This window comes from Aythya fuligula, chromosome 20 (genome assembly GCF_009819795.1).
Source record: "Aythya fuligula isolate bAytFul2 chromosome 20, bAytFul2.pri, whole genome shotgun sequence".
NCBI classification, from domain to species: domain Eukaryota; kingdom Metazoa; phylum Chordata; class Aves; order Anseriformes; family Anatidae; genus Aythya; species Aythya fuligula.
In genome coordinates this window covers 7,939,042-7,955,776 of record NC_045578.1, presented here as the reverse complement: position 1 = coordinate 7,955,776, position 16,735 = coordinate 7,939,042, and the positions used below count along the sequence as shown (strand labels likewise).

Here is a 16,735-nt window from a genome sequence, read left to right as displayed (position 1 = left end):
TCAACCTGTTCTGCTTTTAATGATCTGAATCCACTAGGAATAACAGACAAAAGAGCTATGAATGGGGTATTCCTTGTGATTTTTGCAGTGAAAAAGATCCATGGATAGTGAGGGTTTTTTTTTTTTTTTTTTTTTTTTTGAAATTGATTAAACAGTCCATTTCTTTCCAGAAAAATAGAACTTGACTCATCCTAGTTAAGCAGGAACAGTTCATACAAATAAACTATGTACATATAAGCAACTTCAACATTTTAATTCAGAATTTTTCCAGTAAAATCTAATCAGCTACATAACAAAACCTGCACAGATAATTAGAAAATATGAACTATTAAAAGTAGTAGTGGAAACAAAATATTGTCATTAACATTTGTTGGATAACATAGCATAGTAATATTTGCAATTGTTTAATGACTTTTTCTGTATTAGTTTGGATAAATGCTTTAGGATGTCCAGCCTTTTTGGTAGTAAGGAATGAAAATGGGTTTCAGACAACCATTTTGACTGTTTTAAATTTCATTCATTGTTTTTACATATGCTGTCATCTCAACGTCTGCAATTTTAACAAATTCTTGGAAAGTGTTTTGTTCTGGAATAGTTGCTGGTCTTACAGAGACGCACTTGAAAATATTCCTTTTTGTGTCATAGTTTCCCATGCATCTGTGCACTCGACCTCTAATTAGTCTTGGGAGCTCACGGTCCTTCATCAAAAGCATAATAAACAAAAAATTATATCACCTTTCTAACATGAAAACTTTCAAAATGTTTGATTGTTAGTGGATTTCTGATGACTATATCAAACACAGAAGGAATTTATAACAGCTTTTTTGCTATTATCAAATATTTAGGATTTGAACTGAAAGTCCCAGCTGCATCACTGCATCATCAGTATTTTTGGTGAAACAGAAGTCTGAGGATGCCTAAACAGTGGTTGCGATATTGCTCTACAACAGTTTGGAAACAATAAGGTATAAACATCTAGCCTTCCTTTTACACAGTAATTTTCTGTTTCATTGGAATGGTATATTATTAACTTCTTAAAAGGGATTGTAGGTAGTGGTGTCTGGGTTGTATGTAGGAGTGGGAATACTTACAATTTCATAAAAAACACAAGGCAGACTCTCCTTTCCATCTCTCAAAAGAAAATTCTTTGCTCCGTATGCTCCAGATGTGACTGCAGAATCAAGTGTGCCTACAACATATAGCAATGACAAACTATGATGTAAACATCACAGCAGTACTAAATAAGGTGCAAAATTATCACGACAACATTTCTTACACAAAAGCACAAAGATACATAAATCAGCATCAGCATCCTATCACAATTCGTGCTGACAACACTGGAAGTTCCTATACAAGTTACGGGCTTTACAGTAAAATTGTGTATGAAGTCTGTCTAAACTGAGTGATAAAATGCCATTTTCACAACTGTCAAAGTAAATGGGTTATTCTCCTGTTAATTAGAGCAAAACTAAATTCTCTGTTTTATTGATCCTCATTTACAAATCAACTTTAAGCATTACATATATTTGTAGCCTTGTCAAAATTATAGTTTCTGACATGCCATTACATTGTGTATTTTTATTCATCTTGATTTAAACAGTTTAGCCAGTTTTCATCTTTTGTCATGTTCATTTCTCAGATAACGTCACTTAAAACGCAAAGTGAAACACACTAAAAGTCATCTTCATTTAGAAGCACTCCAGGCTTGAATTTATTCCCTAATTAAATATTATTGTAAATCTGTACCCCTCTACAGAAGGTTCTTTTTAAATAAGAAAATTTATAGAATGTATCGTAACAAGGAAAGCAAACGAACAGGGTAGAAAGAGCTTAAATGTTGATGGATGACTATTTTAATATTTTTGCTCCTATTTCAATCACCTTTGATAGCTGAGTAGATCTCCCAGCAGGAAAATTAAATAGCGCTAGTATTTTGTATTTTTAATTATTTCAGCTATTGTTCCTTAACAGTTAATAACACAGTTTCTCTTGGCTGTTGTCCTATCATTATTATTGGTTGTAGCACAACCTATAACACCTACCTAAAACTTCAAATAATAGTGCGGTTTTGTAAGCATATCGACTCCAGTGCTTCATACTTTCAATGACTGTAGATATGATTCGCAAAGAATTCCTTTCTTCTTTAGGTTTTAATTCAGATGATGAAACTTCCTTTCAGAGGAAGAAGAAAACTCAAGTTAGATACACACTTACAGAATTTTAAAGGCAGATAGATGTTTATGTAATATTGTTATATATCCGATATTTACATTACAGTATTTGTTCAGACTATACAAATAACCCCTTCCAATCTGTATGATCATGCTGAGGACTGAAGGCTATTACAATATTAAAATCTTGGTTTCAAATTTTTATAAACTTAAGGGTTTATTAAGGCTGCTAGGACCAATGAAAGCCTCATCTTTCCTCAACTTTCTTTTTCTTTACAGTTTTCTTCATTGTTTCTTTCTGTTAACTCTCTCCAGAAATTTACCTGAATTTTGTCTTCTGGAACACAATCAAATTGTTTTTCATTCATGTTACTTTGCTGACTGTTGCAGTTAAATTTATATGCCAGACCATGATCCTGCAGACTTCTTGGTACAGTGTTAGCTTTCACTGGCCATTGTCCTGTACGTGCATATGTTTGGTTAGTTGCTCTTGTTTTGATATCCTGAGGTGAATTATAATTATCTTTGTTTTTTTGCTGCTGAACAGTTTTCAAAGTATTTGAAGGGTTCTCAAACTTTCGAATAGTTCCACTATCAGATATTAAATCTGTTCTGTTACTTAGAGGAGTATACTCATTTCTGTTCCAAACTTTAGTACTGGGAGTCTTCTCTTCTGCCCTGAAGTGTAACATAAGACACAATTCAGTATCAGAATATCTATTCTGAATACTCAGATACGTAATTACAGTATATAAAAACAATCTGTGTATTGTTTCAGTTTTAAATCTGTTAAATATTTAGACTCAATAAATATTTGAACATATATTTAAATTTATCCATATACAGAACAGTGATTACATACTTGTTTAAATCCCACTGAATTCAATGTGACTGAAATACGAATTTAATATGACTGAAAAATTGCAGTCCCAAGCTGGGAAATAAATTGTCCTACAGAGGGATCTTTCCTGACCTAAGATTTACAATTTTCTGTAAGTCTCATAACTCATAAGTTCTGATTGAATGTTTCTATATATAATTGCCTTAATGTACACTGATAGAAACTATCGATTGTCTCTTGATAAATGATTCCTAGAATTCTCCTTCTGAAGTTCTCTCCTGGTGCTAAGTTGATCCCCTTTCCTCATACAATTATTCGTGTGAAAACCAATTAAACCCAGAGATTTAGATACATACTTGAGTACTTTGTCAATGTGAAACCATTATGATAAAAAAATAAAAAGGCTATATATTAGGCCTCATTAGGTGCACTGGAAAGATACTCCATTTCAGTTGTTTTTGGCTCATAAGCAGAACGTAATTGTTTAGGCCTATGGTGATGACCTTAGAATTAAAAGGGTCGCTCTAAATGCTATTAGAATATGGAATAATGCAAGTTGTATCACACCAGAATAAAAATTATTTTGGATAATCGTAGTAAAAATTAAAGACTTAACTAACCTGTAGGCATTCAAGTTTTTGCCAGCATTTGCTACATTAGAATTTGATGCATTTGGTGGTTTCATAAGGGAAAGAGCCATCTCATGTTCTCCTCGGCTTTAAAAGATAAGTTAAAATATCAGTAACAGAGTAGCAGCTTTATTTTAAGACATGCACATGGCTCATAGGTTGTGAAACTAATAGATAGTACTCAAATAAAATCAGTAAATAACAAATAATCTAGTTTTACATACCCATCGTTCACTGCTTTCTGTAGTTCAGCTCCTCCTGGGTTCGCAGTTCCCCAGCCTAATTATCAAAAGACAAAGGATTGAATATATGTACAAACTGAAAAGATCTAAAAGTCTGCTTAGGCCTCTTACTCTTTATCTGCCTTACGTTCCACACATAGTCTTGCTCAGGAGGAAAAAAAAGGGGGGTGCGGTGTGATCCTTTGGTATCTATAATTATAAGGCAACTTCTGACAAGTTGCTTTTCTAGATAATGCTTAACTTATAAACATTAGACATTTCTTATAAGCACAGAGATTTTTATTTCAAGCAAAGCATAATGAAAATAATAACAGATTGAATTCTGCATAGTCCTTTCTAAGGACAATTTGAAAAAAAGTTCTCAGTTACAAGACAGCCATCTTATGTTTCTTCTTGTAACACAAGGCTTGAATTTTGATTGAAATAAACTGAAAACAAAAGGTCAGAGTTTCAAGAGACTCTATTTAAATGCCAGTGCTACTTCATTCTCTAACACACAAAGAGTTGACCTCCCTCTAGGCACAAAGTAAAAAAGCTCAATTGTACAGAGGAGAAAGGAACTTCCTGGAGGACATTTTTTACATAATGAACTTTTCAGAAATAAATATAAAGGATGCATATAGATCTTTATAAATACAATATCTAGTTTAATAATAATAATAACAAAGTTAACATTTAATTGGATTTAGAGCCGTTAAAATTATACGTATCTTATTTACAATGATGTAGGAGATAAGTCATAAGTACAAGTCACAGAACTGGTACCTGTCTCATTTTTAAGTGGATTTGAAGTGAGGGGCTGTCTATTTCTTTTTTTCTGATTGAACAGCGGTACAGGCAGACAACCTAAAATTAAAATTCACATAATAATGTTATACCAACAGCAAAAGGATACACAATCTATACTTAAATTATGTAAATAGTAATTATCCAACAATTCTTTTATTTTACATCATCCATAGGAATTATACTTCATAAACACATAACATAGACGAGACGTTGCTTCACAGAATTTGTATCTCTAGAACTCAATCCTGCAAATCAGTCTGTGAGTTAAACATTTCGCTTAGTGACTAATCCCATTACTCCAAAATTTTGCACTGTGCTGTAATAACATAGAAATTCAAACAAGTCTACTCGGGAAACGGTGTTCTAGGGTATAAGCATAAAAACACATAAACTGTAAAGCACAATAGAATGAATAGTACCTGCTGTGGTGCGAGTTGAAGTGTCAGATAAACTCCTTTTCATTTCTGTACTGTATTTTAATAGGCAACACTGTATTGATTACTTCAAATTTGCTGTATGAAAGGTAAATGGAAAAAGTAAACTAATTCATATCGTAAACATGTTCAAATTTTATGTTACTTTATAGCGGTTCATCTTAATTCTTGGTATAACTCTGTTATACACATTACTTTAGAGAAGTCTATATTGTGTGAGAATTTGAACCAGATTTAGAAGATTCACAGGTACACAAATACCATGCAATTAGTCTTTGCAGATTAATGACCCAAATTATTACATTCTTGCACAAAAAATTATATTCTCTGTTACTTGCATGCCATAAAAAATACTGAATTCATTTTTGATTTTAAAAGTAAATATACATTCAAAAATAAAGAACATTTTTTAATTCAGTTAGATACAATACTAATAAAAATAAATACTTAAGCATTGTTTGCAAAACATGAAGACAAGGTATATTGCTTTGAAAAAAAACACCTCATGATTTAACTACATGTGAGATACTATGTAGGTTTTTGTCATGCATTAAAAAAAAAACCTTTTCTGTACTGTATTGTACAGATTTAAAGTCTTTCCTCAAATTCCTCAGAGAAAATATTCCACACATCAAAAACCATTACTATCAAAGATTCTTTAAAAGATTATGACCAAAAGATATAAATTAGCATATTAAATTAGCATATTAAATACAGATAGTTTACTATATTTGTTTGCTGATTAAAGTATTTTTATAGGAAATATCCATAAATTATAGTATGCATTGAGATTACTACAAATACTATTGTGTATCATTTGTTGCTATTCTCTCAGTTAGCTACTGATTTGTATCATGTTTAGCAGCACATGAATAATACCACATACTTATGCATAAATAACATAAACCATTGCCTTTATATTTATTTTGTTGTTTTGGCAGTTAACTGCATGCAGCTGTTACATACCTTGGTAAGAATTAAGCCCAAGTATCTACCACAGCTGAATCAATTTACTCTTTAATTCTGTAATACACACTAACTACACATAACATTGCAGCAGCTTCCGCTTTATTGCTGTTACCTAATTTATATTTAAAATGCATTGGTAGCTCTATAAAGCTTAATGACAATCAGTAAATAATACACTTGTCAAATAAAATCCCATAAACCTGGAATTTCAGCTTTTGAAGACAGTTTTTGTGTTGTGTAAGATCTTAGATTATCTTGCTTTGCTTTTTGTCTTCTCCTGAAGATGAGCAAGCCAAGGCCCCGAGTTAAAGAAAAAAAAAAAGTAAAAGTAAAGATAGGTAAGGGGAGATACCGAGATAAGCCGCCTCAGAATTTCACACAAGAGCAGCACCCCTCACAGACCAACAGAAGCGACTGGCCAGGGGGCTGAGGGCTGGGGCTGAGGTGAAGCCCGCCAAAAGTAACGGACCAAACCGTCACGCCCTCGCTGAGGCGCGAGGTGGCAAAAGGGCGGGAAGGAGCCGATTCCTTGCGCCTGCCGCTGCCGGCGCCGGTGGTCATGAGAGGCCGCTACTGAGCGCCCTGGGGCACCGGCGGGGCTGGGGACTCATCCCCGTTCAATACCAATATAGGAACAATAAATTGGTGTTTCTAGGATTTAATTAGGTATCTTTGCCCTCGGGTACCAACCCACGTGTTTGGGGCTCACAGAACCCTGGGCACAAGCTGAATATCCACAAATGGTGAACACAAGCACGGCTACAAATAAAGCTATCTCCATTCTTCATGCTGGGTTTTTAACACAGCTGTTTGCAACGGTGTAATTTCTGTCAGGCTCCCGTGTTAAATCTTAGCTTTCAGATCAAAGCAGATTCTGTTTCAAATTGCTAGCTTCAGAGTGCTCTTGAGTTTTAGATCAGGTCACCTCAGTGGAAAAGGAGGGATTACTAGCAAATGTAGTGTTGTCATTAATAACTTACTTCCCCCACTCCTTAGTCATAAACTAAGTCAAAACTCTTGTTGAAAAAAAGCAGTACATAAAAACAATATTGAATTTTTAATAAACCAAGTATGTTCCTACATAATTGTCAACATGCAAGTATTGGCAAAGCATAGGAAAAAAGGAAATAAGAAAATTGAAAACATTTCAATTGTCTACATTTATGCCACATATTCATGGGTGTTTGTAATGTCCTGGGAGACCAGGAGTTAAAAACTCTTTGGAAGTTAACTTGCTCTAAGGGTATAAAAGAAGCTTCCATGGCTTTAGTTCCTAACCTCATTTGGAAATGCACTGTATCTGTCCTAAGAAAGCTCTTAGGAAACAAACTTCTTGCATGTTAAGTGAGGTAAGTGCACAAATGATCTCCGTATTTCATTCAACATTTTGCAAGGAATTATAACCATTTCAGCACCATCAGCAATGAAAGATAAAGTATGTGTACTAGCACTGCATATCTGAATTTTGCTCTTTACTCTTCAAACTGCGGTGGTGTTTAAATTCAACAAACCAAGATTCAGAGCACGAGTCTTTTTTTCAAGCAGCATGTAAATAGCCATTTTGGCGCCTTTGCTAGAGACCAAGGTCAAAGGACAGTACAGACTGTCCAGTGCTGTAAAATAGAGCTTTACTGCTTTGCTTAATAAATTACTTACTGTGATTAAATAGCTGACAGCTTACAACAGTCATACAGCGACAAAGTAAGCAGTCTATCTATATTAACTTGCTATAAGGTTCAGCAAATCTGTAGACATAAGCTGCAATGTAGAGAATAACATTCTTAGGAAGTGTATGACTGACAGAACTTGTCTAGGTAAGTCCTATGTTTAGCTTTATTTTCATAGACATATAATCTATCAACCTGGGTTATAAAACCTCTCACAGATACTAGCCAAATACTCTGTCAGTTACTGGAGTATATTCTTAATAAAATAGAATAGTTTGATAAACACTTTATATTCCCTTACAATTTAACATTTTTATATCTATATTGTGTGCTGGACACTAGTTGTGAATAATTGTCATTTACAGCAGTAAGACCTTGTTTATTGTTATCAAGATCCGTTCTCTAAATGTTTAGCTGAAGTTTCCTTTCAGAAATCCTACCTGAATGCTTTTGGAAGTGGAAGAAGTTGTTGCCTAAGTTTTTTTGGGGGGAGAAAACTATTGTCCATCTGTGGTCTGTATCAATTTCCTTTTTTAATAAGAGGTTGCAGATGTTAGAAGGGGTCTTCACCAAGTTGTTTCAATGTCATAGAGGTCTGTGTTAGCAGATCCCAAGACACAACTAGAGCCAGGAATACTAGGTGACTTATGGGTATATTGCACTTTAATTTCAGATAGTGTTCATTCTGATCATTGTTCTTCAGATATTATAAAACAAAAAAGGTCATACAAGCAACAACATGCTTTGAGGAACTCAGCTGTTCTTGTTTTTTTAGATGAAAGTACTTGATGTTTCAGCATTATGTATTGATCTAGAGCCAAGATATGATTCATATTTTACTATTTTTTTCTCATTTTAAATCATTCTGTTCTTTAAATCATTCTGCTCTATATACTGTAATGTTTATGTAATGTAAAACACACATGAATATACTTGTTACCCATAGCTTGCAATGCAAAAATATTAGATGTTTAAGTACATTCTCAAAGTATGCATTAAAAAAGTTTCTTCATACTTTCATAGCACATTATTTACCTATATATCACATATTAATAGAGCTAGCCGGGAAAAAGTTAACTTTTGAACTATCTAACTGTACCATTACCAGCCTTGGAGGTATTACTAAATATGGTAAATGAAGGGGAGGGATCCTTGAGAGGGAGGAGAGTCCGATGAGCAACTCCCCGCCTCACAACAGGAATCTGAAACTGGTAGAGAAATGTTAATTTGCTTCGTTCATGTCTGACCTAAACAGGCATAAATAATTTCCTATTAAAAAATATATATATATTTTTTTTTTTTTCTTGGTGACACAAGCTTTACTTTACCCTTATTTTCTGTTTTGCTTTCAGCAATTCTTATAGCTGCTGAAAAGCATGACTTCCTGTTCTGTTGTTCATAAACCTCCAGTCAGAAGGGTTGCTATCTTTGGAGGAACTCATGGTAATGAATTATCAGGGATATTTTTGGTCAAGCACTGGCAAGAGAATGGAGCTGAAATTCAAAGAACAGGAATGGAAGTGAAACCATTTCTTACCAACCCAAGAGCTGTGAAGAAGTGTACTAGATACATTGACTGTGACCTGAACCGTGTTTTTGACCCTGATAATCTTGGGTAAGAATAGTCATGCTTTCTGTTGTTTTAATTTTCTCTTTTTTTAAAAAATTGTAAGGTGCTTCTTTTCCAGATTAAACTGTAAACACAAGTTCCACTACTATTTTAACTGTGCAGTCACATAACTTAAATTATTGACCTTTAACCCAAAAAGAACAAATTGTGTGTTAGCAGTTTCATTTTAGATTTGTCGCTAATAGAATGAGTCTCAAACCAACACATAGTCTTAAACATAGCATTTTAAATTAGTATGAGATTAGCTGTGTTTGTGTAAACTTAAGTATTGCTTTTCTGAGTTGTGAAGTCATTATTTCTCATGTCTTCTAGTGCAATGAAGCTCTGGAGCTCTTCTGAGTACAATTATACTTGTAGTAATATAGGATATGTGAAAACATGAAACAATCTAAATGGAGACCCCCGTATCTGAAAAAATGGCATATAAATTGGGATACAATTTAATTTCAGTTACATATAATAAAAAAATAAAACTTGAAATAAGGTGTAAGAAATAAAGAAATCAATGGCAAAAAGATCAACAAAAATTCAATAATCTGTCTCTTTATATTGGAGAAGTACAATCTATAATTACTGTACAGTAGTAATTGATTTCATATTTTTAATGGGATTTTATGTTTTTCTGCTTTCGAGACATCTATTCCAGAGGTGTACCTTGTCATATGAACCAAACACTTTTAATGTTTGGTATAGTTGCATGCTGAACACGTAATTATGTATCAGAAAGGTCTTAGTGGTGAAAATGAATATCACTGAAAGAAAAATGTATCATGTTTATTTTGTAATCAGGTTATTCTTAGCCTGCATGCTTTTTCACCTGGTGTCATTTAACAATTTTACTGCTGGTTATTAAATTAGATTTTAAAAAATTACACAGAAATGTTAAGGCCATTCTTTTAATTGCTTACTTAGGACAAACATGAGAAAAAAAAAAAAAAAAGTTGTTTTGAACATAGGACAGTTGAAAAAAAAAAAAGATTAAAACACCTCCAGGTTGTCATCATTTTTAAAAATAACATTCCTTTGTATATCCTATTACTCTGTCCTTTTACAATAGTAGTGAATATATTTGAATGATTTTTACCTAATCACTTTAAGTGCAGACCCTTCAAGACTGCAAATGATTTTACAAAATCAGGGGAGGGAAAATCCTGATACTACTGAAAGGAACGGTGGGAGTCCTATTGGCTTTGACAAGAAGTATTTAACAGTTTTATGTGAAGGAACCCCAAATTTCAAAGTCAGAACTAGAGAATACAATGATAGATTCTGTGATATACGGAATTGTAAAAATAAGGAGCTTGAGAGGCTCAAGTAAGAATTCTTACCCACATCACATCCCACCAGTAGATCAAGTTCACATCACCATTCGTAATAGATTTCCTTGCCATTTCTTTTACTTCAGCAGAGCTGGCCCCATAATTTTCCTTAGCAACCTCTTCTGATGTTTAAATATCTGTGCAGTTAGCAAGGTGTTTTGCCAGTTTTTAACAAACCTTTCTTTATGCAACTTAATACCAGTATTTCTTACAAAATCGAAACCTTACAAAGCTTGAGCTGTACTGAGAAAAAAAAAAACCTGAATTTAGCACAAAAGATACTAGGTGTTTCTGTATTGTACTTGGGTAGCATCCCAAGCCTGTAAAGAATACCAAATCTGCTGAATATGCAGAACAAGTCTAAACTGCAGCAGCTTTTTACACTGTTTAAGTAAGGAAGGTAACTTGGCATCGTGTATCAGTTTCCTATACTTCCCCTATAAAGACAGGAAGCAAATATCTAAGACCATTCCTTAGGCTAAGACCATTTTTTAAGTCTACTACTGATACAGCCACCTGAGACTAAATGTATTAAAACTTTAGAAGAACAGGTTTGAGGTAGCAAAATCTTCTATGAGCTTTGAAGGCCAAGAGTACTCAAAACAACAGGCTGTAATAAAATCTGATCTGAACACAAGAATACATGAAATCAGGTTATGAAAGACTTTGTAACTGAGGTCCATGACAAAAGGGCACAAAGCAATGTCCAAATACCATCTTCAGTAGAAGCTGGATCCAGTCTTGGAAGTGGCTTAAGTTTTTGATAAATTTGGGGTTAGTTTTCTGCATGGAGGTAAATGGAGGTATGGACTAGAAGTCAATGTAAAGAAATAAGAGAGAAGTAAGTAGTCTATAGCTAAAATCAGATTTAAAAAATCTGCATGAGATAGTAATAGTAAGATCTGTTTTTCAATAACAATCATTTTTCCTTCAAGCACAAACACCATATTTTATGTAAGGCACTTAAATAGGTGATTTCAACTCCAGCCAATTATGGAATTAAAGTGAAAAGAAAAGGATATACATATTTTGTTGACTGTAAAGCCATGGAATGAGTTTACTAATTTTTTTGTACTAATATTAACAGCAGGACAGTGGTGGAAGATATTCCATATGAAGTGAGAAGGGCTCAGGAAATCAATCATATATTTGGTCCAAAAGGTAGTGATGATGCCTATGACCTTATTTTTGACCTTCACAACACCACTTCTAACATGGGTGGTACCCTTATTCTTGAAAACTCCAGGGATGACTTTACAATTCAAATGTTTCATTATATCAAGGTAAAACTAATTTAAATGAACTATTAAAATAGATTATTGTTTGTAATGTATTACTATATACTATTTCTTAGTTTCTTTAAATATTCTATTTTTTATTTTGCAAAACTGTTTAAAATATTTAATCATTCCTGATTTTTAAAATCAGAGATAATTAATAATTTTATTATAATATCAGGTAATTCAGATTTGACCTCATTCATAATCTTCATGTATTAAAATGAGTTCTAGTAAGACTGATGCACAGAGAGTAATGCTTAGAACAAAATCTGTGAAAATAAATGTAATTTAATCTGATGCCACACTGATCTCTCAGCAATTTAAATAAATTTGGGTCACACATACTAAATAGTTAAACATTAATTTTATGAAATAAAGACATGGAAAAACTAATGGAACCAGGTAACAAGTAATGTTCCCCTTGTCGCTACTTACAGGAATATTAATATGCTTTTGAAACCTATTTGATTCTGCTATTTCTGGGGCTGAAAAATATCAGTGAAGTGAGGTTTGCAGAAGTGCTGTTTAAGTAATCTGGTTGATGCTATTGGTGACCTAGAAAATGAGTGAAGAAATAAAGGTTAGGCCAATGATGTGCACTTAGATTATTATTATTATTATTTACCTTACAAGTAAGGCATATTTTAACATTTGATTTGATCTAATTTAAATCTACAAGATTTGCTTAGAAATCTGCTTTAAAGTATTTTGCTTATAAATTCTGCAACACTGATGCGTAGATTTTTCTTCCTGTTAGCAATTTAAGGCCAGCACTGTGTTCAGTTATATTAGGAGACAGCAAAGTTCAGTGGACCATGCCTGGCATGAGTTAATGGAAAGAAGACCAACAAATACAGCTTTGTATGTTTTCTAAAGATGTCCTACTTCTTTGAGCACTGTGAAATAAAGGCAACATATTGAACACATTGTGTAAATCACTTCTGCATCAGTAGTCTTTTGTGGCACAACATTTTAAAATATTTGCATAACAAAGACATTTTTAAACAATCTCCACAGAATGCTTTGGCTCCAGAATGCTGTCCTGTTTTGCTGATTGAACATCCTAACTTGAAATATGCAACAACCCGATCTGTAGCAAAACATCCTGTTGGTAAATATGAAAAATAAATACCATTTTTAACCTACAAGAAATTATATAAAAATGTCTGTTTCCTGATCAGTTCATTTTGTTACATTATACAGTGTGCTCTGATCACCAGTAGCTATTTATTTGACAATGTATTTTACCAAATCAAATGTTTATGATTTTCTCTTCTGAAGTGCACTGATTTTTACTTGGCTTACAAAATACAGAAACCAGATGGAAATTTATAAACTTAGTTAACCCACTGTTTTCAGAAAATATTTATAATATATGAGGATAAGAAAGAAGTAACAGCTTCAGAAGAGAAATATTTAATTCCTCTAAATAAGCCTTGCCTGAAACATTGGGCCCTAGCCAAGAAGGGAAAAAAAAGATGATGTAATAAAGGAAGGTGAAAATTATTTTCTGCATGGAAGTTGTTAACTTTTTCATTTATGGAATCAAAATCGTAACAAAAGGGGAAAAAACAAACAAACAAACAAAAATGTTATTTTGCCTGTCATACTAAACACTGAGTTCTCCAAAATGCATCATGGAAAGATAATTTTAAAAAAGAGTAAGAGAAATGAACATATGTAGTGACCATTTCCCTTACCTGAGGAGCACACTCAAAAATGCACATATGGTTCTTTGAACTGATCCTTACTCAGGAGCTAAATTTCCTGCTTGCCATCCAAAATCACGTAACTGTATAGTTTAAAGTTTGTCTTAAACATAAAACACAGACCCAACCAGACATGTATTTTTCCTTTGTAGTCTGTGATATATTATGGCTATATTAATAATCTCCCTGATCTGTAAACAGGTGTGGAGGTGGGTCCCCAGCCACAAGGTGTTGTTAGAGCCGATACTTTGGACAAAATGAGGAAGATTGTCAAACATGGCCTTGATTTTGTTCAACTTTTTAATGAAGGTAGAGTAAGTAATGAAAGAATAAACCCCCCTGTGTCATGTCAGTGGACTATTTCAAGAGTAGCTTTTCAAAAAATAAAATAGGTTGAGCTACAACACTTCACATTTAAACAAGTAAAATTGAAGGGGATACAGAGCAGGTGTTGTCTAGATGACCTAACTGCAACATCAGGAGAAGGTCCAAAGTATTCTCTATAGCACCTTTGGGTAGCTTTGAGGATATTTCCCATTAGAAAAGATTCAGTATGTGTACTTGATCTTAAAGTTGCTTTAAGAATCTGAAATAGTACCTAAGTATTTGTGTAGCAGTATGTTCATTGAGAACACTGTGTACATAAATTAAGGAGATGTTTAATTTACACATTTTCTGTGCATTATCTCAAATTACAGTCAAGAAATCCTGTAAGATTCTTGTTATTACCTGTGTACACTTGTGTACACTATGTAAAACATACTGACAAAAATAGGTGTTGAAAATTCTTTTGGAGTACATTTGTCAGTAGGCTATATTTGGAAGTAGAAGGAAAAGAATTTAGTTGTGTATGTCAGAATCTACATTATTGTGCTGGAATAGTAAAGATTAAACAGCACTGACACCATTCTGTGTTATGCAACAATATAGGCCTTTCAGCAATTTCTTCATCTACAAAATAAGTATTTTTAAGTATATAGTGAAATCCCACGTTTCAGCACCACTGATTAGATCAGGGCTATGTATGCAACAATACACAACAGAATTATCTTTCTGTAACTTGGATTCTAGGGGAAGAAAGACCTGGAACTAGACATGCTTTTGATGTATGAGCTAATCACTGGTGTGCAAACCTTAACAATGTACAAGCTAATAATTTAAGCCATTCTACAGAGAATAAGTAATGCATTGTTCTTTTTAACAGTCCGTTGTTCATTTTGACATTAAACCACATTTATTCTTTCTAGGAAAAGAATTTCCACCATGTACAATTGAGGTTTATAAAATAATGGAGAAAGTAGATTATCCCAGGAATAAAAATGGTGAAGTTATTGCTATTATTCACCCTAAACTGCAGGTAAATTTTATAGCAGTGTCCATTTACAACATTTTATAAGTATTCCTGTGTAGCTCCTGCTACATTATAGTATATTTTTAATAGTAAATAAAATATTTAAAATGAGAATATTGCCACTGGGTTTACTGAATACTTTAGATCTTCCCTATAGTAAGTTCTATCACTAAGGTCATACAACATTTCAGTAACTGATTTGTAGATAAGTGAATCTAAAATCATTTTTGAACCTAAAACTGAAAAGAGCATGACAATAGGATAGCTTATATTTTAAAATGTGAATCTTAATTTTTAATTCTAAAGTGAGGGTCTTTTTCAATCAATTGTGAGCATACATGGTTTCCTTTTAGTTCACCTTTACCAGTAAGTTATTTCAACACAAACCTGAAAATGAGGGCCAGAAACCCAATATTATGTAATTAAAAGGAATTCTTTTAGAAGCTTTTGCCATCAACTGTAGGGAATATAATTATTGAGCATAAATTTAGAATTCACTTTAATTTTCTTTTTAAATGTTCATGTAAATATATTCTATTTATTTTCTTTCTCTAAGGATCAAGATTGGCAGCCACTGAACAATGGTGATCCTCTATTTTTAACTCTTGATGGAGAAGTAATCGCATATAATGGGGACTGTACAGTCTATCCAACATTTATTAATGAAGCTGCGTATTATGAAAAGAAACAAGCTTTTGTAAAAACAATCAAAACGGAACTCACTGCAAAACATATCAGGTCCTCAGTTTTAGACCAGAATACTTCTTGAAAACTTTTTACAAGTTATCCTTACAAATAGTGGATTTCTTCTCTGTGAAATTCAGTGCCATTCAGTTGTTATTCACAGACTAAATATATACAGAATCTAACTTTAAATTGTAATTTAATTAACATTGTTGAGAACTTTTAAGATCAAAGATAATGTCATAATGCTAATTATGGCTACTATTTACTTGTTCTAATAGATTACTATAGATACAAATCATATTTTTATGAAGTTTGATAGTTTATTCTATATAAAATAATTATATATGTTATATATTACAATATACAAGATATATTGATGAGTAGCTATAAAGCATCTATCCAGAATTACATAGAAAGTAAAAGTTAACCCCCCCAAACTACATGATAAAGAAGAAAATACAGCAATTTTATTTTAACTTTTTTTAACTTACTGTCTCCACCTCCTGCTTGTAACATTTCCAAATAAAGTTTGCATCAACTGTTGTGCCCTGAAAGGTTTCAAAAAACAAGGCAGGATTTAGGCAATTATGCAGGCTGTGTTGAAGAACAATGCACTAATCATACCTGACTATCTCAGAATGGAAATTAAGAAGAAATCTGTATGGAGAGACTTATCAGAATTTCAAGACTGACTTATTCTGTATTTGTAGAAAGAAAGCCTGTCATACTAGCTGAAAAAGAGAAGAAGATGAGGATTTAATTAACTTTTTACAGATGTTTTAAATGTATTTGACAATAATCAGAGACAGAAAAAACTTTAAGAACTTTACATAAATTCTGAAAGCACACAATAATTAGCTGTTTACTAACTGATTCATTACCAACATAACCCCTAAAGTATATACTTCAAAAAGAGATGTCCTCCTTATTCACTACTAAGCCAAAAACTTTTTTAGCTACTTTTGTGTAACTTTACAGAAATAAAATAAAAATACAGGACAGAATGAGATGTTTATT

General features: G+C 32.9%; 2 protein-coding genes across 4 annotated transcripts; one reads left to right on the top strand and one right to left on the bottom strand.

Moving 5' to 3' along the window:
• Nucleotides 1-302: 302 nt before the first annotated feature.
• SPATA22 (spermatogenesis associated 22) lies at nucleotides 303-5,146 on the bottom strand. Its single transcript, XM_032201167.1, has 8 exons — nucleotides 5,092-5,146; nucleotides 4,649-4,729; nucleotides 3,866-3,920; nucleotides 3,633-3,728; nucleotides 2,495-2,849; nucleotides 2,043-2,172; nucleotides 1,092-1,189; nucleotides 303-698 (listed from the first exon to the last, which is right to left on the bottom strand). The coding sequence occupies exons 1-8, from the start codon at nucleotides 5,132-5,134 to the stop codon at nucleotides 507-509; spliced, it is 1,050 nt and encodes a 349-aa protein (XP_032057058.1). The 5' UTR covers nucleotides 5,135-5,146; the 3' UTR covers nucleotides 303-506.
• Nucleotides 5,147-7,353: 2,207 nt separating this feature from the next.
• On the top strand, nucleotides 7,354-16,717 carry ASPA (aspartoacylase). Of its 3 annotated transcripts, none has more exons than XM_032200777.1 (7): nucleotides 7,354-7,424; nucleotides 9,095-9,357; nucleotides 11,779-11,974; nucleotides 12,989-13,082; nucleotides 13,882-13,989; nucleotides 14,928-15,037; nucleotides 15,588-16,717. In XM_032200777.1, the coding sequence occupies exons 2-7, from the start codon at nucleotides 9,119-9,121 to the stop codon at nucleotides 15,798-15,800; spliced, it is 960 nt and encodes a 319-aa protein (XP_032056668.1). In that variant the 5' UTR covers nucleotides 7,354-7,424; nucleotides 9,095-9,118; the 3' UTR covers nucleotides 15,801-16,717. The 3 variants fall into 3 exon arrangements, with proteins under 3 accessions (XP_032056668.1, XP_032056670.1, XP_032056669.1); XM_032200779.1 differs by lacking the exon at nucleotides 7,354-7,424 and adding an exon at nucleotides 7,761-7,889; XM_032200778.1 differs by lacking the exon at nucleotides 7,354-7,424 and adding an exon at nucleotides 8,920-8,997.
• Nucleotides 16,718-16,735: the final 18 nt, after the last annotated feature.

Coding starts and splice junctions, on each gene's coding strand:
- SPATA22 (XM_032201167.1), bottom strand. CDS start 5,134: ATGAAAAGGAGTTTATCTGACACTTCAACTCGCACCACAGCAG. Junction 3,729..3,865: donor CAGAAAGCAGTGAACGATGG/GTATGTAAAACT, acceptor TATCTTTTAAAG/CCGAGGAGAACATGAGATGG. Junction 2,173..2,494: donor TTCCAGAAGACAAAATTCAG/GTAAATTTCTGG, acceptor TTCCTCTGAAAG/GAAGTTTCATCATCTGAATT.
- ASPA (XM_032200777.1), top strand. CDS start 9,119: ATGACTTCCTGTTCTGTTGTTCATAAACCTCCAGTCAGAAGGGTTGCT. Junction 11,975..12,988: donor AAATGTTTCATTATATCAAG/GTAAAACTAATT, acceptor CAATCTCCACAG/AATGCTTTGGCTCCAGAATG. Junction 15,038..15,587: donor TTATTCACCCTAAACTGCAG/GTAAATTTTATA, acceptor TCTTTCTCTAAG/GATCAAGATTGGCAGCCACT.